Source organism: Antechinus flavipes, chromosome 3, assembly GCF_016432865.1.
Source record: "Antechinus flavipes isolate AdamAnt ecotype Samford, QLD, Australia chromosome 3, AdamAnt_v2, whole genome shotgun sequence".
In the NCBI taxonomy this organism is placed as follows: domain Eukaryota; kingdom Metazoa; phylum Chordata; class Mammalia; order Dasyuromorphia; family Dasyuridae; genus Antechinus; species Antechinus flavipes.
Genome location: NC_067400.1, coordinates 122,381,161 through 122,406,124, shown reverse-complemented (window position 1 = coordinate 122,406,124; position 24,964 = coordinate 122,381,161). Strand labels below are relative to the sequence as shown.

At 33.1% G+C, this 24,964-nt stretch overlaps 1 protein-coding gene across 1 annotated transcript in view; it reads left to right on the top strand.

Moving 5' to 3' along the window:
- The window catches only part of MYCBP2 (MYC binding protein 2), a 318,733-nt gene that overhangs the window by 37,250 nt on the left and 256,519 nt on the right, over positions 1-24,964 (top strand). Inside the window, exons 2-3 of the mRNA XM_051983950.1 lie at positions 3,706-3,781; positions 22,214-22,429. Of these exons, the coding sequence (XP_051839910.1) occupies positions 3,706-3,781; positions 22,214-22,429 (292 nt within the window). The remainder of the gene's footprint in view (positions 1-3,705; positions 3,782-22,213; positions 22,430-24,964) is intronic.

Genomic DNA, 24,964 nt, shown 5'->3' with positions numbered 1-24,964 from the left:
TGAAGGTGTGAAGATGTACTGACTGTGATTTTTATCTACTTATTTCCTTCTTCATTCTAGTCTTCGATGATGAGGTGACCTTATATGCTTGTCAAGGCCAATAACCCACTATGTGTTTTCATCCCTTCCCATATTTGCTAGTAAACTTTTTCCACCATCATTCCCACTCTAATCTAATATCTCCCTAGCTATTCATTTCTTCCCTGCTGCTTTAAAAAACATAAAACATTTCCAAATCACTCTAAACCTTAAAAAATTCTCTTTAGGTCTTACCAAGCTAGCCAGCAATCACTCTTTATCTCTCTCTTTTTTGTTTTTTTGCTTAAGTCCTTGAAAAAACTATCTATAGTTGGTGCGTCAACTTTTTTTTTTTAATTTTGTTCTATACATTCTGATTTCTGATCTCATAATTCAGCTGACATTATTCTCCAAAGCTACCATCTCTCTCTCTCTCTCTCCCTCCCTCCATCTCTCTCTCTCCTCCACTCTGTCTCTCCCTCTCCCCCTTTTACTCTCTCCCCTTCTCTCTCCTTCCTTCCATTCCTCCCTCCCTTCTCCCTCTCTCTCTTCTATTTCTCTCTCTCTTCCTCCCTCCCTAGCTCTCTCTCCTATTTCTCTCTCTCTCCCTCCCGCCTTCCTTCCCTCTTCCCTCCCTTTTCCCTCCCTCCTTCCTTCCCCCCCCCCCATTTCTTCCCTCCCCCTCAAATTAATGGTGTCTTCTAACTTCATTTTCTTGACCTTTCTGCAGCACTTGACTCTATTGATCACTTTCTTCTTTTGGATGAGTTAGCCTCTTTGGGTTTTTGTGACTGTTCTAAACTAGTTTTCATCCTACATATTTCACTGATCCCTTTCAATCTATTTTCTTTGATCTTTGATATGTTACATCTTCCAACTGTGTTTGTCTCTCAAGGAACTGTTTTGGTCTCTCTTTTCTTTTCTCTCTCTACTGTCATCTGGTGATTACATCAGCTTTTATTGGCTTAATTCTCATTATATGGAGATGATAACCAAATCTATTTACCTAGCTCTAATATGGCTCCTGATTTCTAATTTCATGTTACTGAATGTTCATTTTATACTCCCTCTCTCCCAGTTTTGAACTGAATGTCCTAGAGATATCTCAGATTCTGTTAGGTCTCAAGTAAAATTTAGCACTTTTCTCCATGAAAGACTCTTCTTTCTGGTTTCTGAACTTCTCTGATATTGTCAAAAACACCACTATTCTTCTAGTTAGGCTCACAATGTTAGTATCATCCTCTCACTCACTGCACATATCTAATCAACTGCCAAATTTCTTCTTTCTCTATAGCAACTATTCCTTATGTCCACTTCAACACTCACACAATCACTCAGTTCAGATCCTCCTGAGCTATCCTGAGTTTTCCTGCCTTAGTTTCTCTCCACTCAAAACTCCACACAGCTGCCAAAGTGATTTTTTTTCTAAATCTTAAATCTGATCATGTTTTCCCTCTGTTTATTTAACACCGTGTGTTACCTATTACTTATTAAGTTCTTTATTTGTCATTTAAAACTCTTTACAAGCTGATTCCTGTCTACTTCTCCAGTCTAAGGAAGATCTTTTCTAAGATACAGCTACATTAACCTATTTGCCATTTCTCACATACAATAATTCATTTCTCTTACACTGGTTTTTTTCTATCTGGAATTCTTTCTCTCCCAGACTTCAAAACTCAAAATCCCTACTTTCCTTTAAAAATCAGCACAATCATCATTTCCTTCAGGAAATTTCCTCAGCCTCTGGTGTCACTTCCTCTAAGGTACCTTTCACGTACTTTGTATTTAATACATTCTTATTAGGATGTGACCTTAAGAGCCATCATCTAATGAGCATTTATTAAGCATCTTGAACACTGTACCAGAATGTGTGCTAAGAAGACAGTCCCTGCTTCATATGGAAGACTTTCTGATTTTTCTTATATTCTTAACTTAGTATAGTGCTGAGCATAATATAATCTCTCAGTAAATGCTTGTTCCTTGCTTACTAGTGATTTGGATCAAATTTTCATAAAGTTTTTAATAATTAATATAATTATAGATTTGGAATTAGAAGGGACTTCAGAGACTATCTAGATGGATTCCCTAATTTTTCAAATGTAGAAACAATTCTGTATATTTTTCAATGTGGAACGCCTAGGGTCCCACAAATGTTTAGTAGTAGAGGTAGTTTTTAATTCAGATACTTTGACTTCAGAGTTAATTTTCTTTCTTTTGTATTATACTTTTAACCCGTTTTATTTCTCTTTTTAGATTATTTCTATCCTTTTGACTAATAAAATTTCTCTCAACAGTAATTGAAAAAACTACCTAGTTCCTTTTCCTTCCATTTAAAAAAAATCATTTGATCTCTATATGTAACTCATTTGGAAGTTATATTATGTTAAATGCTGTTTTAAATGTATTTTTGCTTGTTTTTCTTTTTTTCTAATTTTTAAATAAAAATAAAGGAGTTCTTCCTCAAATAGATTGTGCTTTCTTGAAAATTAGGCTACTAAGTTCAGTGGGTTTTGATTCTTTTTTATCCAACCTGTTCTACTGATATATTTTTCTGCATTCTTGTCCAGTTTGACTCATCTGCAACTTCTGACACTCTTAACAGCTTCCTCTCCCAGATATGCTTTCATTTGTCTTCTGTGGCACTGATCTTACAGTTCTCTGCCTGCTGACATAACTATACTTTATCAATTTTTAAATCATTTTTTGCTGTATTATTTGTCCTACTCATTTAATCAGTGTCTCCAAAGATACAAGCTGGATGTTATGATTATGCACATATATATATATATCCATCCCTAATCTCTATTCTGAGTGGTAGTCCTGCATTATGAACTTTCTGCTGAATTATATCTACCTGAGGAACTCATTAGAATCTGAAATTCTTGTCCAAATAGAATTTATGGTCTTTTCCCATAAGTTTTCCTCTTCCTTATTTCTGACAAGGCAACGCTATTCTATCCACATTTGTGGAATGGGAACACCTTGTCTCTTTCTTTTCTCTTACTTCCCATATCTGATTATTTTCTGAATTTTGTTGGTTCTGCCTCAGTATTGAAAATCTGGCTTTCATCCCTGTTTTCCCTAGCTTTTGATATGTAAGCCTTTTTGTAATATTTTGTACTTCTTGCTACATCCTGCAGTCTCCTCACATTGATTCTATTTAGCATGAATGCTTGTTTAATACTTATGGCTAGAGATGATCTCTCTTCCTTTTTTACTTCAATATCTTCTCCCATACTACTCCCCCATGTTTACCTTATATATATATCTTCTATTTAATAGTATTACAATTATTTACATACGCACTTTCTTTTCTTCTACTGGATTGTAATGTCTTTGTTGACAGAACCTGTCATATTATTTTTGTATTTTTCTATGCCTAATATGTTACTTTGTATTTTGTAAGAGTTTGTCAAATTTTTGAAATTTATTGTCTAAGTAGACAAAAATATTAACAAAGTATAAAGCTATTATAATTCTATATCTTTGGCTATATAAATGCATCTATATGTTATATACATGTGGAATGTATGCTGATATATTTTATGTTATAAATACATAGGTCTTGGTTTATGTAAGTTATTATTGCCTTAGAATTTATTTACATCTAGTATCAGTATCATATTTTGTGACTTTTAGTAACTACTTTCCAGTTGAAATCTTAATCTAAATTTTCTCTTTCTTTAGGAGTAAGAAAATTTTAAATAAGAAAAAGCTGAAAAGAAAACAGAAGACTAAATCAAAAGTGAAAACAAGAAGCAAGGTAAATAACTGCCATATAGATAAACTTAAGATTTCTGTTTGGCATAAAAACTTTTAAAGACAGATTAAAATGATTGGGAGCGGGGAGAACAGGTAAAAAGCTATTCTTTGACTCAAAGGAGTGCTGAAAAGGATCTCAGAAATTAGTATAAACATCTGATTTTTCAGATGAGAATATTGTCATAGAAAGGTTAAGTGATTTAGTTTCATATAGTGACAGATTTAGGACTAGAACCCAGGTCTCCCAAGTGACAGTTTACTAATTTTTTCCTATATTATACATGATGCTATTACATTGTTGAAATATGGCGAGAGAAAGTAGGAATGTTCCCTTCATAAGCAGTTTTGTGACTTTTGATGAATTCAAAAAGAAAATTTTTTACTGTTTAGTCCTTTTGTTCTTTTTCTTGGGTTGAGAATTATCATTCTTTTTCTAGTGTCCTTAGTATTAATCTGATTTAATTAATAGATTAGAATCCTATTTATGTACATTAATTTCTATATCCATTTCCAGACATAGAAAATTATAGGCCCCTGTTATATTTGTCTTAGTGATTAAAAAAAAGTTCTTGTAAGTAATGAGTTTAATATCTTCCCCAGTAAATAGAATCCTTTCTACAATATCCCTTTCAGATTCTCTTTCATTTTGATTGCCTCATCATTGATTAAAAGTTCACTGTGAAGTAAGGCAACCCATTTCAAATTTGGTCAGCTCTAAGAGAGTATCATAGGAAAACTATCATAATTTTGAACAGGAATTATCTTTGAAAGGGATGTTATATGCAACTAATTTTGTGTATCACTTGAATTTTTCAAAAAATAAATCACATTCCATTTTTCCAGATAAAGAGAGGGAAATGTGAACTATTTTTATTGTATGTACACGTATATAATATTCTGAATTTTTCTCCCAACCATTATGTTGGGAGGTCTATGGGCAAAAAGAATTTCACATTTCTTTTCAAGTTTTTAGCCATTTTCTCTTAGCTGATTTTCCCAGAAAAAATCAGGGCCAAGAAAGAAGTGGAAAATTAAGATGTTCTATTTTCTTTGTTGGTTCTGATTTTAAACAGGAATGAATTGATGGCAGCAATGACAATCATTTAGACAGTTCAGTTCACTCAAGTTAAGGCAAATAATTTTCATGTAAGCATATATATACTATAAAATTTAATATAGATACAACAAGCAGTTTTTTGTGGGGGAAAAAAGATTTATCAAGATTATGAGCATTAACAGCTTTCTCTGCTCTGCAGATAAATGCCTTTTGTACAGAAGTAATATGTTTAAATAGCTTTTAATTTTTCAATTTTAATTTTAAGGAAACTATTTTATCCTTACATAACTTAATTAAAAGATAACTGAATAACTTTAAAAGGAAATTTGCTTGTAGAATAATAATGACAATGTTAAAATATGCTGTTGTCATAATTTATCAATTATAGCTTCCTTATAATTTGGTACTGGACTTGTAAAGGACCTTAGAAGACATCTAATATGATTATATAGGATCATAGGATCATAGATTTAGATCTGAAAGGGACTTTGGAGGACATTAAATCTGATCTCTTCCATATTTTACAGTTTTGGAAAGTGAGGCACAGAAATTAAATGACCCATCTAGTAAGTGTCTGAAACACGATATGAACTCTTCTTTCTTACTGTTAAGTCTAGTACTGTATTGATTGCACCATTCATGAATATTTATTTAATACCTCTACTTAAAGGATTTACTATTTCATCAGCATAGAGAATCCTTATTATGGGAACTTACTCTATGCAGACACAAGCTGCTAGTGACATAGTAAATAGATTAATCTTAGGGAACTGAAAGTCTGAGACACATAGAAGTTAATTGATTTCTCAAAATCATACATAGTGTTGTTGGTAGAATTTGAAGCCTGTCAAGTCTTCTTGGCTTTAAGTACAATGCTTTATTTATTCTGCCTTCCCTGCTGCTTTGTATTTAACATCAAATTTGTTAATAGCAAGATAGAATTTTGATACCAGTCAGTTGGAGTATTTTATATGTTATTTCTATGTTATTCCATTTGTCTTGAATTTACTCAGTTGTTAGACTCTGTATTTTTGGAACAATATAGGACCAGTATATTGTTTTTTTCACTATAATGGTGTGTCTCAATTCTTTGTGTACAATTGATTTCTTTAAATTTTTTTAGTTGTAGTGTTGAAAACTCAATTACAGAATAAATAATACAAAACTGACTTATCAAAATTGGATCTCTAAAGGTGCTCTAAATCACTGATGATCAGAGAAATGCAAATTAAGACAACTCTGAGATACTACTACATACTTCTCAGATTGGCTAAGATGACAGGAAAAGATAATGTCGAATGTTAGAGGGGATGTGGGAAAACTGGGACACAGATATGTTATTGGTGGACCTGTGAACGAATCCAACCATTCTAGAGAACAGTTTGGAACTATGCCCAAAAAGTTATCAAACTGTTGCACACCCTTTGACCCAGCAGTGTTTCTACTAGGATTATATCCCAAAGAGATCTTAAAGGAGGGAAAGAGACCCACATGTGCAAAAATGTTTGTGGCAGCCCTTTTTGTAGTGGCCAGAAACTGGAAACTGAGTGGATGCCTGTCAATTGGAGAATAGCTGCTAATTAAGTTATGGTATATGAATGTTATGGAATATTATTGTTCTATAAGAAATGACCAGCAGGATGATTTCAGAGAGGGCTAGAAAGACTTACATGAATTGAAGCTGAGGGAAATGAGCAGGACCAGGAGATCATTATACATGGCAACAACAAGATCATATAATGATCAATTCTGATGGACGTGGCTCTGTTCAACAATGAGATGATTCAGAGTAATTCCAATGATCTTGTGATGAAAAGAGCCATCTGCACCCAGGGAGAGGACTGTGGGAACTGAGTGTGGTTCACAACACAACATGTAAGCATTTTATTTTATATTCTTTCTCATTTTTTTTTCCTGTTTGATTTGGTTTTTCTTGGGCCGCAACATAATTGTATAATATGTAGGCATATATTGGATTTAACATCTATTTCTCCCATGTTTTACATATATTAGATTACTTGTCATCTAGGGGAAGGAAGGGGGGAAAATTGGACACAAGGTTTTGCAAGGATTAATGTTGAAAAATTATCCATGCATATGTTTTGAAAAAAAAGTGGTTTTTTAAAAAATTGGATTTCTATTTTAATAAAGACTTTAATAAAGATTTAATAAAGGCCAATGAAATCAAAGCTATATATATACATATATATATATAGCCCCTTATAAAAAAATGTTCTGAATCATTACTGATTAGAGAAATACAAATTAAAACAAATCTAAAGTACCATCTTATACCTATCAGATTGGCTAAAATTATAGATGGGGAAATTGACAAAATGAAAAATTCTGTAAGAAATATGGAAAAACTGGGACACTATATATTGTTGGTGAAATTGTGAATTGATCCAATCATTTTAGAAAGCAATTTGGAATTATGCCCAAAGTGTTATAAAACCTTGTCTACCTTTGACCCAGCAATATTCTATTAGGTCTTTTCCCACAGTGATCAGGGGGAAAGGAAAAAAACCCTATATGTTCAAGAATGTTTATAGCAACTCTCTTTTTGTGGCAAACAATTATAAACTAATTTATAATATGGTATCGTATGTACCTAAGTAAATATGTAGTATTAAGACAATTATGGTATATTGTTAATAAAAAATAATTTTTTCTGATTCCTTATAGTGCCAAACTGGCACATGAAGTTTCAGGAAGAAAGGCAGGGAAATAGTGATATTTTGCAAGATGAAAGACCATTGTTTTATTTTATTCATTTAATAGTCATTTATCTTTTCTTCCTCTTACCTTCTTCCCCCACTGAAAATAAAAATTTTTGTAACAAATTCTCATATCATCCATGTCCAAAAATGAATATCTCTATATGCATATTTAATTTATCATTTCTCTGTTGGAAAGCGGGTGGATCATTTCACTGTAGATCAGCTCATACTGCTTTATTAGGTTTCTCAAAAAAGATTCCTTACATTATTTCCTATATGACACAAATAGTATTTTATACCAATCATATACCATATTTGGCTCAGTGCTACAACTGCCACCACTATGCTTATATTTCTAAAGATCAAAAAAAAACAGGAAAAATCCTTAAAGGTATAAAAAATGTTTGAAGCAGCTCTTTTTGTGGTGGTAAACAACTGATTCTTCAAAAAAAAAAATAGCAGTGCATAAGCCTTTTTTTTTTTTTTAATTTCATAAGTTTTGGGCCTCTCTCAGTCTTTTCATAAGATCCTTGTTTTGCAATCTATCATTTTCTCCATATGTGTCTTAGTGGCACATGGATTGAAACTATGGATTGATTTATTTTGGACAGTTTTATCAATTTCTTCATAGAATCTACCTTTTCATTCTCTGAAATAGATATTAGTACATAAACTGTTTATAGTAGTCTTTTTTTCAGATACTTCTCACGAGCAATAGAATAAGAAATAACTAACTATCCTATGTGGGGTATTTTTTGTTGTCTTTGGATCTGTGCTGAAGCCAAATTTGCCAACTATTTTCCTTGTCTCCAAGAAGAAGCTATATACCATCTTTTTATTTAGCTAAAACTTTTGATTTCCTGTAAGGGGAACTTGCCAAGAGTAATATAATTTTGTTCCTCTTGGAGAAGGATTCTTTTTTTTTTTTAAATTAAGGCTTTTTATTTACAAAACATGCATGGGTAATTTTTCACCATTGACCCTTGCAAAGCCTTCTGCTCTAAATTATCCCTTCTTTCCCCCCCACCTCCTCCCTTAAATGGCAGGTAGTCCAATTCATGTTAAATATGTTAAAATACATACTAAATCCAATATATGTATACATATTTATAGTTATCTTACTGCACAAGAAAAATCGGATCAAGAAGAAAAAAAAAACCTGAGAAAGAAAACAAAATGCAAGCAAATAACAGAAAGAGTGAGAATGCTACGTTGTGGCCCACACTCAGTTCCCACAGTCTTCTCTTTAGAGGTAGATGGTTCTCTTCATTACTGAACAATTGGAACTAGTTTGAATCATCTCATTGTTGAAGAGAGACACATCCATCAGAATTGATCATCATATAGTATTGTTGTTGAAATATCTAATGATCTCCTGGTTCTGCTCACTTCACTCAGCATCAGTTCATGTAAGTCTCTCCAGATCTCTCTGAAATCATTCTGCTGATTGTTTCTTATAGAACAATAATATTCCATAATATTCATATACCACAATTTACTCAGCCATTTTCCAATTGATGGGCATCCACTCAGTTTCCAGTTTCTTGTCACTACAAAAAGGGCTGCCACAAACATTTTTGCACATGTGGATCCCTTTCCCTCCTTTAATATTTCTTTGGGATATAATCATAGTAGAAACACTGCTGGATCAAAGTATGCCAAGCTTTTTGAGCATAGTTTCAGATTGCTCTCCAACATGGTTAGATCTGTTCACACTTCCACCAACCATGTATAGGAGAAGGATTCTTAACCTTTTTGGTGCTGTGTGTCCCTTTAGTTGTTTGGTGAAGCTGATGGATCCCCCTTCAGGATGTTTTGAAATGCATAAAATAAAATTTATAGATTACAAAAAGAACCAAAGAATAGTTCACACATCCCCTTGAAATCTGTCCCACAGTCCTCTTGAGGGTTTATACACCTCACGTTAGGAATCTCTGCTCTACTATATATAGGAATTTCTTATTGGTCATTGGATATGTTACATTTATAGCATCAATAGCCAAGTCAAAATTTATACCCAGATAAAAAAAATTGGCACCAATGCAGTATAAGTTCTTAGAATACAGTGAATTAAATCATTGTACTACTTGATAATATTTGAATATCAAGTTGAACAGTCTGTGAAAGTTGAAAGCACTACAATATCAGCAATGTAGTATAATAGACAGAGACTTAGACTCAGTGACAAGATGGATTCAAGTCTTAACTCCAATACATGCTGACTCTGTGAGCCAACTTGTCATTGCCAGAGACAATATTCTATATAAAAACAATTCTATAAGTTGCAGAGGAGATACTGAAGTGCATTTATAGAGACAATTTCTTCATCTGGAAGTTCCCTATGCCATCTAAATGACAGATGTAGTTCCTATCAGCCCCTTTTCACTTTGGTAAATGTAATATAGTGTGCTGATTGCCCCCAAATTTAAAAATTTAAATAATTCAATTGTTATATATGCTGATATAGAATTTTGTCATTAAGTTTAGCAACTTTATTATTTTTTTTAAACTGAAAAAAAAAGTCATTTCGTGATAAATATATAATGACTTTGAAAAGTATTTCCCAGGAACAGTTGAAAAGAAATATAAACAAAACCAGTAGAAACAGTTTAGGTAATAGAAATAGGAAAAAAAAAAAAAGCCCAAATCTAGAGACCGTGGGGCACTGGTACATGGAATGCATAACTATATGGTTTGAGAAGAAGGCCCACTGCTTCCTTTGTTGAGATGCTTTAGTAGTATATAGCATGAAAATCAATAAATTGAAATATCTTGAATGTGTATGTGTAAAATGCAAAAGTGAACTAAGAGGTTTTTTTTCCTGAAAAAATTAGATTCTTTTAATAACCAAAAACAGCCCTTTTCCCAAACAATGTCTCTTTCATCAAAAAAGGAGGACTTGCTTTGAATAATATTGCTTATAGCATTGCTAAATTGGTGCTACTTGCTACTATCAGTACAGTTGAAACAATGCTTGGTGAATCATATGCAAAGCGGAGTCGAATAATGCCATTTAGAGTTAATACTGTGGGAAAGAAAATTCTCTATATGTTTATTTGCATAAATTTTTGGAACTGATTTTCCAGAAGATTTCTTACTTTGCAAACCTATTTATAGGATCCACACATGTATAATATGATTGGAGAACTTTTTAATGAAAATGATATAATGTAGAAGAATTGAATTAGAATGTGTACTGTGGCATCCACAAGGTTAAAATGTGGTCCTTTGTTCAATTTAATAGATTGCGTTCTTTTATATTATATCAGTTTATATAGGAATTTTTAAAAGATGTTATAAAAATAATCAGTTTTATTTTTTAAAAATAACCATGAAAGGAAAGCTGTTTGGAAAATGATGAAATAAAGTGGCTTCTGGTGCTCTTAACCCACAGATGGTAAGAGGATTGGACAACTGGTCAGAAGGAGATTACAGGGGTTGCTTTGCTGGCATTGGATGCAGGACTCTTACATTGCTTACAGACAGATCCAGGTCACAGGCCTAGTTTGCAGAGGAACACTACTAGTACAGCAGGATTTGTGGCTTAAGCAGAGGGAAGACTTTGGTAACAGTTCCAGGACAGAAAGGAGTGCTTCTGGATACTCCCAGACTAGAGGATAGGCCAAGAAAGTCATAAACACACCTCTCCTTAAATCCTACCAACTTGGAAAAACTAAAAATTACTGGCATCCATGTCCTGTTTCCTCTTCCATTTCCCCCTTTCCTACCTTCCTGGCCCAACTAGCTCTGAAAACTGAAACTTGGGGCAGCTCCTCTTCAACCCAGAAGCAGAGTCCATTACCATAAAGTTAAAAGTCAAGAAATAAGCCAGAAAAATGAGCAAACAACAACAAAAAAGGACCTGATATTAGAAAGTTATTGTGGTAACAAGGAAAATCAAAACATAAACCCAAAAGAAGACAAGAAAGGGAAATGTGCTATATCCAAACCCTCAAAGAAAAATGTGAACCAATTTCAGGTTCAACAAGAATTTATGGAAGAGTTCAAAAAGAATTTTAAAAATCAAATAAGAGATGTATGTTTTCTAGGGGAGGGCAGAGCTAAGATGGCAGAGTAAAGGCACCAAGTCCTCCAACCTCATTCTCCAGATTGTTCCAAATTTCTTTAAATAATGATTCTAAACAAATTTTAGAGCATCAGAATACCCAAAAAGACGGAGTGGAACATTTTCCAGCAGAAAAGGTCTGTGACAATAGGATGGGAGTCCAACATGCAGTCGTGGTGTAAGCCACACCATTGCATTCTCTGGCTCTGGCCCCATGACAGCAAAGCAGGGATAGGTCTAGGGACATCTGAATCATCATCAGTACTGGTAGCTTCCAGACCTCTCAGCCCAGAAACAACAAAGAGGATTTGGAAAGTTAGCAGAAAAGATTTGTGCTAACAGGTTGGGAATGTAGCACGCAGTCCTAGCACCATGCCAGCATAGCCCAGGCCCCAGTGCCAGCAAAGTAGGACTCTGTAGCTTTAGCACACTAGATTTTGAATGGCAGGGACACTCCTAACAATTCCAGGGCAGAAAAGAGTGCTTATGGTCATGTCCCTAGAAGAATCTCTGAAAACAGCTGCACAAAATCCCTGAAGCTTGGAACAATGCACTCTTCACTCTGGAACCAGAGTCCTACTTTAACAAAGTGTTAAAAGCTGAGAAATAGGCTAGGAAAGTGAGCAGAGAACAACAAAAATTTCTGACCATAGAAAGTTACTACGGTGACAAGGAAGATCAAAACACACACTCAGAAGAAGGTAACAAAAGTCAGAGCTCCTACATCCAGAGCTCAGGCTTTGGGTTCAGGCCATGGAAGAACTCAAAGGGGATTTTGAAAATTAAATAAGAGAAATGGAGGAAAAAAATAGGAAAAGAACTGAGAATGGTGCAAAAGGAAATACAAAAAAACTAATGAGGAGAAGAATGCCTTAAAAAGCAAAATTGGCCAAATGGGAAAGGATATACAATAGCTCGCTGAGGAAAACAATTCCTTAAAAATTATAATTGAGCAAATGGAAGTTAGTGACTTTATGAGAAATCAAGATACAATAAAGCAAAACCAAAAGGAAAAAAAAGGAAAATAGAAAAAAAATTAGAAATATCTCATTAGAAAAACAACTGACCTGGAAAATAAATCCTAGAGAGATAATTTTTTTTTAAATTAAAGCTTTTTATTTTTCAAAACATATGCATGAGCAATTCTTCAACATTAGCCCTTGCAAAACTTTGTGTTCCAATTCCCCCCTTTTCCCCCACATCCTCCTCTAGATGACAACTAGTCCAATATATGTTAAACATGATAGAAATATATGTTAAATCCAATATATGTATACATATTATGTATAAAGATCTCCTGGTTCTGTTCATTTTACTTAGCATCAGTCCATGTAAGTCTCTCCAGGCCTCTTTGAAATCATCTTCCTGGTCGTTTCTTATAGAACAATAATATTCCATAACATTCATATACCTTAATTCATTCAGTTATTCTCCAATTGATGGGCACCCATTCATTTTCCAGTTTCTTGCCACTACAAAAAGGGCTGCCACAAATATTTTGTACATATGGGTTCCTATCCCTCCTTTAACATCTCTTTGGGATACAGGCCCAGTAGAAATACTGTTGGATCAAAGGGTATGCACAGTTTGATAACTTTTTGAACATAGTTCAAAATTGCTCTCCAGAATATTTGGATCCATTCACAGTTCCACCAACAATAGTGACCCAGTTTTCCCACATTCCCTCCAACATTCATCATTATCTTTTCCTGTCATCTAAGCCAGTCTGAGATGTGTAGTGATATTTCAGAGTTGTTTTAATTTGCATTTCCCAAAGAGATAATTTAAAAACTATTGGTCTTTCTGAAAATCATGATCACAAAAAAGTCTCGACATTATCTTTTAAGAAATTATCAAGGAAAACTGTTCTAGTACTAGAACTAGAGGGTAAAAAAGAAAGAATACATCTAACACCTTCTGAAAGAGATCCCAAAATGAAAACTCCCAGGAATATCATAGCTAAATTCTAGACCTTCTGGTCAAGGAGAAAATATTGCAAGCATCCAGAAAGAAACAATTCAAGTATAGTGGAGCTACAGTCAGGATAACACAAGATTTAGCAGCTTCTGCATTAAAAGACAGGGAGGCTTGGTATATGATATTCTAGTGGAGTGGAGCTAGGATTACAATCAAGAATCACTTACCTAGCAAAACTGAATGTAATCCTTAATTCTTCAGGGGAAAGGGGGGATATTCAGTGAAATAGAGGGTTTTTCAGGCATTCATGATGAAAAGACTAGAGCTAAATGGAAAGTTTGATTTTCAAATATAGGACATTGGAACGTCTTCAAAAAAGTGATATAAGGGATTTGATATGGTTATCTGTTTGTATTCCTACATTCAAGGATGATACTTGTAACTCATTAGAACTTTCTTATTTTGGCAGTTTGAAGGAGTATATATAGACAGAGAACACAGGTATGAATTGCATATGAAAGATAATCTTTTTTTTTTAATGATGAAATTAAGGGGTGAGAGAGGAATGTACTGGGAGAAAGGGAAAGGGAGAAGTAGAATGCTGTAAATTATCTGTCATAAAGAGGCAAGAAAAAGGTTTTAAAGTGGAGAGGACTGAGGAGTGTGTGAACCTTACTCTCATCAGAATTGACTCGAAGAGGAAATAACATACACATTCAAAATGAGTATAGAATTCTATCTTGCCCTTCTGGAAAGTAGGAGGGAAATGAGATATAGGAAGGGGGAGGAGAGTGATAAAAGAGAGAGCATATTGGGGGAGAGAGTGGTCAGTAGCAAAACACTTTTGAGAACACACAGAGTGAAAGGAGAGAGAATCGAATAAATGGGGGAGATACAGCACAATTGTAACTGTAAAAAGAATTTTGAAGCAAGTCTCTCTAATAAGACCTTATTTCTCAAACATAGAGGGTATTGAGTCAAATTTATAGAGCCATGTCCCAGTTGATATGTCATCAAAAAATATTTATGCCCAAAGAGCTACAAATTCATGTATATCCTTTGACCTAATAATACCACTACTAGGTATGAATACCAAAAGAGATTTAAAAAAAAAAAAGGAAAAGGTCCGATATGTACAAAAATATTTGTACTGAATGGCTGAATAAATTATGGTATGTGATTGTCATGGAATATTATTTTTCTATGGAATTGATGAGCAGGATGCTCTCATACAAACTCGGAAAGTCCTCCATGAATAGGCAAAGTGAAATTTACTGTATAGAAAGTAATAGTAATATTCTGAGATGACCAACTATAAATGACTTTGCTTTTCTCAGTAATACCATAATCCACTCAAATAAGAGAGATAGAGGGGGAAAAGGGGAAAAGAAATTTTGAGTTATGCAAAAAAAATTATGCAAAAAGAGTCAACAGCTTGGTAAAAGAGACTCAGAAAATAAGAAAATAACAACTTAAAGAAAAAGATTCCTTAAAAAGTAGAATCGACCAAATGGAAAAAGAGTACAGAAATTACAGAAGAAAAAATTACTTTAAAATTATGGCTTTATGAGATTTCAAGAAACAATAAAATTGCATCAAAAGAATGAAAAAATTGAAGAAAATGTGAATTACCTCTGGAAAAACAATTGACTAGAAAATAGATCAAGAAGGGATAATTTAAGAACTAAGATGAATGAATAGCTCAAGAGATAGTTTCTGGGTAATTAATAATTACTAAATAGGCTAGCTGATAATAAATGTATGTTCATTGATTTCACTTAATAATCAAAGACAAAACTATATGAGTATTTCAGTATCTTGGGGAAAGAGTGCCCCAATAGGTGAACATCAACTTTAATTTGTGAATATTTGATGAGGGGGTAGACTTTCAGATGAGATGAGGTGAAAGCCTTCAGCTTTTCCTCTAATAATGTGCCTTCATCATAAGACTCAATTTTCTCAAAACTACTCTGATTATTTTTCTTCTTTATGAGCTGGATTGTTCTAAATTCCAATAGAATTGATGCTTTGGGGTTTGAAATCACCTAGATTAGATTTTGTTTACATTCTAATGGACAGAAGCAGCTACACCTAAAGAAAGAACACTGGGAAATGAATGTGAACTATCTGCATCTTTGTTTTTCTTCCCGGGTTATTTTTACCTTCTCAATCCAATTCTCCCTGTGCAACAAGAGAACTGTTCGGTTCTGCAAACATACATTGTATCTAGGATATACTGCAACATATCTAACATATATAGGACTGCTTGCCATCTAGGGGAGGGGGTGGAGGGAAGGAGGGGAAAAATCGGAACAGAAACGAGTGCAAGGGATAATGTTGTAAAAAAATTACCCTGGCATGGATTCTGTCAATATAAAGTTATTATTAAATAAGATTAAATTAAAAAAAAAGATTTTGTTTACATTCTAAACTAAAGTAAGGGCTCCTGGTTGGGTGGGATCCTAGCCAAGATTGCCATAGAGCATGTTCTTGGAAGATTTGGACCATTTCATCTATCAGCCGTGTCCTTCAGAGATTGACTGCTTTATAGGGATTGCTCCCTAAATGAGGAAATAAAAAGCCTGAATCCTAGTTAATAATGAGTTATTAGTTAAGTAAAAAATGGTAATTTCTCTCAGTATTATTGGACTACTTGAAAACCAAAATCATAAAAAAAACCTAGACATCACCTTTCAAGAAAATTATTAAGGAAAACTGCCCTGGAAATCCTAGAACCAGAGAGTAAAATAGAAATTGAAAGAATCCACTAATGACCTCCTGAAATAGATCTCCAAATAAAAACTTAAAGAAATATTATTGCTACGTTCCAGAGCTCCCAGACAAGAGGAGAAAATATTGGGAACAGCAAGAAATAAACAGTTCATATTATGGAGCCACAATCAGGATAACACAGGATCTAACAGCTCTACATTAAAACATCATACAGCTTGGAATATGATATTCTGGAAAGTAAAGGAGCTAAGATTACAAGTAACAGCCAGTGAAACAAAATATAATAATCCTCAGGGAGAAAAATGGATATTCAATGAAATGAAGAACTTTCAAGCATTCTTGATGAAAAGACCAGAGCTGAACAGAAAATATGATTTTCAAATATAAGAATCAAGAGAAGCTAAGAAGATAAACAGGAAAAATAAGTTTTATAAGGTAAAAAAATAGAAAATATAAGATTAAACTATTTATATTCTGACACAGGGAGATGATACTTGTAGCTCTTAAGAACTTTATCACATTAAAGTAGTTAGGGGTATACATAGACAGAGGATATATGACATTTGACTATGATGGTTGATATCTTTAAAAAAATAAAATTAAGAGGGAAATGTACTGGGAAAAGGTAAAAATGTGAGAGGTAACATAGGGTAAATTATCTCATATAATAGATGTGTAGAAGAATTTTTACAGTGGAGGGGAAAATGAATAACTTGGAATTGGCTTAAAGAAAGAATAACATAGTTGAGTATAGAAATTCATTCCTACAAGGAAGTAGGAAGGTATGAGAATAAGAGAAGGGGAAAATAATTGATAGAAGGGAAGATAGATTGGGGGGGAAAGAGTAGACAGAAGCAAGACACTTTTGAGAAAGCACAGAGTGAAAGACAGGGAGAAAGAGAGAGAAATGGGGGGAAATGGGATAAAAAAAATATACAGAAATCATTATTGTGAAGAAAAAAATTTACAACAGGTTTCTCTAATAAAGCCCTCATTTCTCAAATATATGGGAAAACTGAATCAAAATTTTAAGGATATAAGTCAGTCCCCAATTGATAAGTGCTGAATGAACTATGAAAACTAAGTATAAGCAGTTTTCAGATGGAGTCAAAGGGATCTACACTAATATGAAAAAAAAATGTTCTAAATCACTATTGATCAAAGAAATTCAAGTTAAAAACAACTCTGAGATACCACCCTACATCTATGAAAGAAAAGGAAAATAATGAATCATTGGAGAAGATGTAAAAAACATTGAGACACTAATATGCTGTTGATACAATGGTGAACTGATTCACTTTAGAGAGCAGTTTGGAACAATGTTTCAAGGATTTATAAAATTTTAAAATCTTGCTTGTTAGGTGTCTATTACAAAGAGATTTAAAAAAAAAGAAAAGAGCCTATGAGTATAAAAATACTTATAACAGCTCTTTTCATGGTGGTACAAAATTGGAAATTGAGGGGATGCACATCAGTTGGGAAATGGCTGAACAAATTGTGATGGAATACTATAGTGGTATAAGAAATGATGAGCAAATGCCTTCAGAAAAACCTGGAAAGGCTTACACAAACTGATGCAAAATGAAATGAACAGAATCAGGAAAACATTGTACACAATAACAGAAACAATGTGTAATGATCAACTTTGAAAGCCTTAGCTATTACCGGCAATACAGTAATGTAAGATAGTTCTGAAGGACTTGTGATGAAAAATACTATTTCAGAAAAAAGAACTGATGGCATCTGCAGGCAAATCAAAGCATACTTTTTAAAAACTTATTTCTGTTTTTATTTTTGTTCTGTATTTTCTTTTATAACACGACTAATGTGGAAATATGTTTTTCATTACTATAGAAATATAAACTATTTCTAATTGCTTTCCTTCTTAAAGAGAAAAATTGAAACTAAAAAAATTTTGAGCATATTAAAAATTGTTTTTAACAGGGAAACATAAAATAATAAATAAAAATGTTAAATATTAAATAGACATTTAACATTAAACATCAATAATGATAACCCAAGAAAGAGAAAAATTATAAAATAATATGGGTGTAGAACATAGGATACTTACATATTATTGTGAACCATTAGCATAGGACTTTCTCCTGACAGAGGACTTCAATTGACATTTAAGCTAAAAGAGGAATTGAAATTTTTCTTGGTGATTGAATATGAAATATTCATTTTGTAACAGATTTCCTCTGAAATATTTGGTGGATATTTTTGAAATATTAAAATAATTTAAGATATTTATATTCATACTTTGATCCAGAAATACAGCAGCTAAATTTATGAAAGTTGGAGCCACAGATAATATGGAAAACCTATACTGAAAGTGAAATAAGTGAAAGTGAAAAAAATATTGACCTGCTTATTAATTACTGATTTCATCTACAATTCTCATTTTATTTTAAATACGTATTTCTAAATGTGACTGGATATAGCATATTTTTGCTATCATCATCAGCAAGCATTTATATAGTACTTTAGGTTCTCAAAGCATTGTACTAAATATTAACTCATTTGATTTTCACAACAAACCTGAAAGATGGATAAAATTATTATCCCTATTTTATAGATGGGGTTACGTCTGACACAGGTTTATTGATTTTTTTCCTGTCATCTTAGCCAATCTGAGAATTGTGTAGTGGTACTTCTGAGTTGTCTTAATTTGCATTTCTCTAATCAATAATTATTTAGAACAACTTTTCATATGACTAGAAATAGCTTTAATTTTTTCATCTGAAAATTGTCTGTTCATATCCTTTGACCATTTATCAATTGGAGAATGGCTTGAATTCTTTTTTTTTTTTCTCCAGTTTATGGCTTCCCTTTTAATTTTGTCTGCATTGGTTTTGTTTATACAAAAACTTTTTTTTTTTTTTTTTGGCCGAGGCAATTGGGGTTGCCCAAGATCATATGGCTAGGAAGTATTAAGTGTCTGAGGCCAGATTTGAACTGAGATCCTCCTGACTTCAGGGCTGGTGCTCTATCTACTGTGCCATCTAACTGTCCCTGTACAAAAACTTTTTAAATTAATGTAATCAAAATGATCCATTTTTGCATTCAAGTTCTTCTTTGGCCATAAATTCGTTTCTTCTTCATAGATTTGAGAGATAAACTGTCCTTTGTTCTTCTAATTTGCTTATAATATCACTCTTCAAGTCTAAATCATGAACCCCATTTCAATCTTATTTTGTTATAGGGTGTTAGGTGTGAATCAATGCCTAGTTTCTACCATGCTAATATCCAATTTTCCCAGCAGTTTTTGTCAAATAGTGAGTTCTTATCACAAAAGCTGAGGTCTTTGGATTTGTCAAACACTAGATTACTGAAGTCAGTTACTACTTTGTCCAGTGAACCCAACCTATTCCACTGATCTACTGCTCTTATTTCTTAGCCAGTATCAAATGGTTTTGATAACTGCTGCTTTACAATATAGTTTTAGGTCTGATACAGCTAGGCCACCTTCATTTACATTTTATTTCATTAATTCCCTTGAGATTCTTGACCTTTTGTTCTTCCAGATGAACTTTGTTATTATTTTTTCTAGACCTGTAAAATAATTTCTTGGGAGTTTGATTGGTGTGGCACTGAATAAATGGATTAATTTAAATAATGTTGTCATTTTTATTGTATTAGTTATACCTACCCATGAGCACTTGTTATTTTCCAAAGAGATTAGATCTGACTTTATTTGTGACTTTATTTATTTATTAGAAAGTGCTTTGTAATTGTGTTCATATAGTTCTTGACTTTGCTTTGGCAGGTAGACTCCCAAATGTTTTTTATTATCTACATTTATTTTAAATGGAATTTCTCTTTGTGTCTCTTGCTGTTAGACTTTGTTAGTAACATATAAAAATGCTTTTGATTTATGTGGATTTATTTTGTATCTTGCAACTTTGCTAAGTTATGAATTGTTTCTAGTAATTTTTAGTTGATTCTCTAGGATTTTCTAAGTATACCATCATATCATCTGCAAAGAGTGATAATTTAGTTTCCTCCTTACTTAGTCTAATTCCTTTAATTGCTTTTTCTTCTCTTATTACCAAAGCTAACATTTCTAATACAATATTATTGAATAGTAATGGTGATAATGGGCAACCTTATTTCACTACTGATCTTATTGGGAATGGTTCTAATTTATCTAGTTCATTATTGGGGGGGAGGGGGCGGGTTTATAGCAAGATATCCTTTTCCTATATATCTTTCTTAGATTTGCGAAAGCAGAACAATACTTTACATGTGTCTGAGATAAAGGGTTGGTATCTTAATATCTATTTCTTTTTCATTTTTCTTTTTATTGGTCAGTAGTTGACACAAAAATAGTACAATTTTATTTTGAAATAGAAATTTTGATACTCCTGTCTTTATTTTATTTTCCTATTGGATACAAGGAAAAAAAAAAAAAGCACTATATCAATTAACGTAGCTTCATCCTTAGAGGTATTCTTAATTTCTGATTCTTCCAGTGTTAAGATTAAAAACAGCAGTTGTCCTTACTCGAGCTCACATAATTGAATCTCCCAGGTGACTATCTTAAAAAATAAAATATTTTAGAGATTCCAGGAGAATACAAAAATGGTACATCTGCCAATTTTGTAGGCTTGTGACAAGTTCCTATTGTCAGCTTATCTTTCTCTTCTTGAGAATTATTATCTATTGCCTTCACCAGTCTTTTTCACTTTCCATTTTTGGTATAACACTTTTGAAAGATTGCTGCTCTAGAGTTTTGTTGAATATATATTATATATATTAATTTGAGAGGAAAATAGACAAGAGTCTTCAGAACTGATGACATGCAAAGACTAGCCTCTTTTCTTCTCTTTATAATGAACTGGAAGCTAGGAGACTTGATTTTTTTTTTTTAATCTTTTTTTTCATCCTACATACTGTGACATTGCTCAAGTTGCTTAACTCTTCTGGGTATCAGCTTCTTCAACTGTAAAACAAAGTAGCTTCATTCTGGAAGTCCCTTTCTGGCTCTAAAAGTATATAATTCTCCTAATCCATTTCTAAAAAATGTTAAACACAAAGTATTCTCTCCGTTTCACTTAATAGTTTTCTGTCTCTGGTTCTATATCATTTGTCTCTGAGGCTCTGACTTTCTCTTTTCTTTCTTGTACTTGTTTCACTTGTTTTTTCTTCCACACATGCATATCTATCCCCATTAAACTCTGGCAATCTCTCTAAGGTAGAAAGATATTAAATATATTCTTTAGCAATAGACATGTATGTATCTTGTCTTTCAACTATCCTGAGTTTGGAGGTACTGACACTTCTGTCCATTGATTATATATGCATATGTACACACACACACCTCACAATACTTGTCTCCAAGTCTTTTTTTATTTCCAATTTATCTCTCCCTATCTTTTTTACTCCATTATCTAACTGTCAATTTTGTGTTGCTATTTTCCTTATAGGAAACACACATTGTGCTTAAGGATATTCTGAAATTGATAGGCAAGGTGATATCAGTTGATATTTTCATAGGATAAGACAATAAAAATAGACATTAAATTTGTTTAATGTCCTATTATAGACATATCTTAAATGGTTCATTTACTTAACAAAGTAAATTTACTTTTTTTTTTTTTTTTTGCTGATTTTAAATCTAACTTTTTATCCCCGACAGCAGAGTTGCCTAACTTGCCTCTGTACCTAAATTTTATTGAGAAGTATTTAACAAAATAAATAAAACTACAGTACAACATAGATAGTGTTATTTTGTGATTTTCTAAAGATATGTGTAGTGGGCAGGGATTTATTTTTTGAATTTGATATTATGGTCCTCCTTCATGTTACCTCTGCCACATTTAATGTTGTAGGTACTGATCTAGTTAGAGAGCTAATAGTCTAAATATTTTTTTTATGGTAAAGGAAAATAATTTATTTGTTAAAATTGAAAAAAAAAATGTTCTCTTTGTATTTCAGTCTGAAAACCTGGAAAATACAGTTATCATACCAGATATCAAATTGCATAGCAATCCATCTGCTTTCAATGTTTATTGCAATGTACGCCATTGTGTTCTGGAGTGGCAGAAGAAGGAAACATCATTGGCAGCTGCATCAAAGAGTTCTGTGCAGAGTGGTGACTCAGATAGTGATGAAGAAGAAGAATCCAGAGAGCCACCTGTCAAGCTTCCCAAGGTAAATTACCTTAAACTCTCTTCAGAAACATACTTGATTTACATCATATATACAAGTTTATTTTATTTCAGTAAAGTTGACTTTCACATGTGTAATAGATGTAGGCCTTGAATTATAAACTAGTTAATAGATAAGGTAGAATCAACAACCTGTGAGAAATTATTTCCTTTAGAAATGACATACATTTAATAGATTACATAAAAGTTTGGATTCCTGGCAATAAATAGGTGAGGCAAATGACTGTCACACAGAAATTAGATATGCATGGTTATACTTTTCAAGTAAAACTGTCAGTCAACTTAATACAAGGATATGCAGATAATAAAGCATTCTGGAATTGATGACTACACCCAAAGAACATGCTTGATTTTATGTGGTACAGAAAATATTGGTAACATTGAAGAAGACTAGGTAAGAAGGGCTTATGGGTTATGAAGTCCTTAATGCCAAACACAGTATTATTGATCTTGTAGGTAATATTGAGCCATTTGAGTGTTGAATAAGGAAATGATGTAATCAAACGATGCTTTACAAAGTTTGAAAGGGGATGAATTTGAGTAGGGACAGATTCAGGGCAGAGAGATCCATTATAAAGCTCTTCTAGTTATTAAACTAAGAATATTGAGGATCTGAAGAAGGGTAATGGCTGAACAAGTGGGAAAAATAGGATATGTGCATGAGAATAAAAGAGAAAGAAACAACCTGACAACTGATTGGATGTGTGAAGGCATGTGAAAGAGTCCAACATGACAGCAGGGTTTTAAGCTTAAGTGACTAGAAGAATGGTGGTAGTTTGAACAGTTCTAGGGAAGATGAGGAAGGAACAAGCACCTACTATATGCCACACACTGCTTAGCACTTTTACAAATACTATCTCATTCGATCCTAACAGTAACTACTAAGTAGCTGAGACTGGATTTGAATTTAGGTCTTCCTGTCTTTAGACTCAGTGCTCTATCTAATGTACTATGAGGTGCCCCCCAGAAACTAGGAGACAGTGTGATTGAAGGAGAAAGATGGCAAGTTTTGTTTTGGATGTATTAAGTGTCTCTGGGTGACTTACTTTGAAATAACTGACTTCAAATCAGGAAATAGACTAGGGCTATGTAGGTATGAAAATAATTTGTACAAAGATAATTTAACCTATGGAAGTTGATGACATCACAAGTGACAGAGTTTAGAGAGAAGAGGGGCCAAGAAAGAGCCTTAGTGGATAAGCAAATTGTTAATTATTTTTTGGATAAAGATCCAGGAAAATAAGCTGACAAGAAGCAATTAGATGACAGAACCAGAAGAGAGTAGAGTCACAAAAACCCAGAGTTTCTTCTTCAAAAGAAGGTGATCAACAGCATCAAATGTGGCAAAGAAATCAGGAAGGATGGGATCATTCAGTTTGAAAATGAGTTTGATAGTTATAGAGAAGATAGTTTCAGTTGAATAATGAGGTCAGAAGCTAGTTTGCAGAAACCAAAAGAAGATAGAACGTCATTTGTAGACAGTTTTTTTCAAGGAATTTAGCAGAAAAGAAGAGGAGAGAGAAAGAATAATATTTGTCTAGCCTAGTCCAGTTTACAAGGATTTTTCCAGAATAGGCATGCTTTTAGATGATAGGGAAAAAGAAAGAAAGTAGATAAGAAGAGGTAGAAGAGAGACAGGGGATAGTAGAAAGTAGAGGCGGTTTGCTGCCAAATAGAAGAAGAGATGGGGCCATGGAAACACATAGAGATGTTGGTCTTATTGGGCAGATAGGACTTGCCTCATCAGAAACCAAAACAAAGGAAGTGATAAGAAGAGATAGGATGGTTTCACAAAGATATGACATGAAGAGGAAAGAGGATTTAATGATAATTGGCCTTACTTTGGGGAAGGGGTATAAAGTATTAATCAAAGTCCTCAATAGAGAGGGTCAGGAGTATAGGTAGGTAGTATAGTATAGGTAGATTAAGGAGAAAATAAATTGGGGAGAAGTTTTAGTAAGTAAGATACACAATGCCAGGTGGGAGTAGAATCTAGTTCAAATTAGATAGCATAAATTTGAAATAGACTCCAGATTTGTTGAAGGACATGTGAGGAAAAGTGAAAATGACATTATAATGAGTAATCTAGGATTAAAGTTTGGCAAGTCATGATCAGCAATAAAATAAGCTGACAAAGACTTCAGGAATAGAGGATAGTTTAGAGTTGATATAATTCTTCAAGGGAAGATTGGAAATGGGATTAAATTTAGCTAGAGTAAGATTGATAAGATTCTAGTCACCTGGATAGTACTGAGAGATAGAGGATTTGGAAATTTGGTGAGTAGGAAGAGTATGAAGAGTGAGACCTAAGAGAGAGAGGAAAAGATAAGATAAAAGACTTATGAGATCAAGTCAGAAAGACCTGATTTCAAATCCATTCTCAGGTGCGTATTAGCTGTATGACCCTGAACAAGTCATTTAACCTTTGTCTTGCAGGATTATTATGAGATCAAATGAGATGATATTTGTAATATATATATTACAGTTTCTGAAACACAATAGATGTTTAATAAATGCT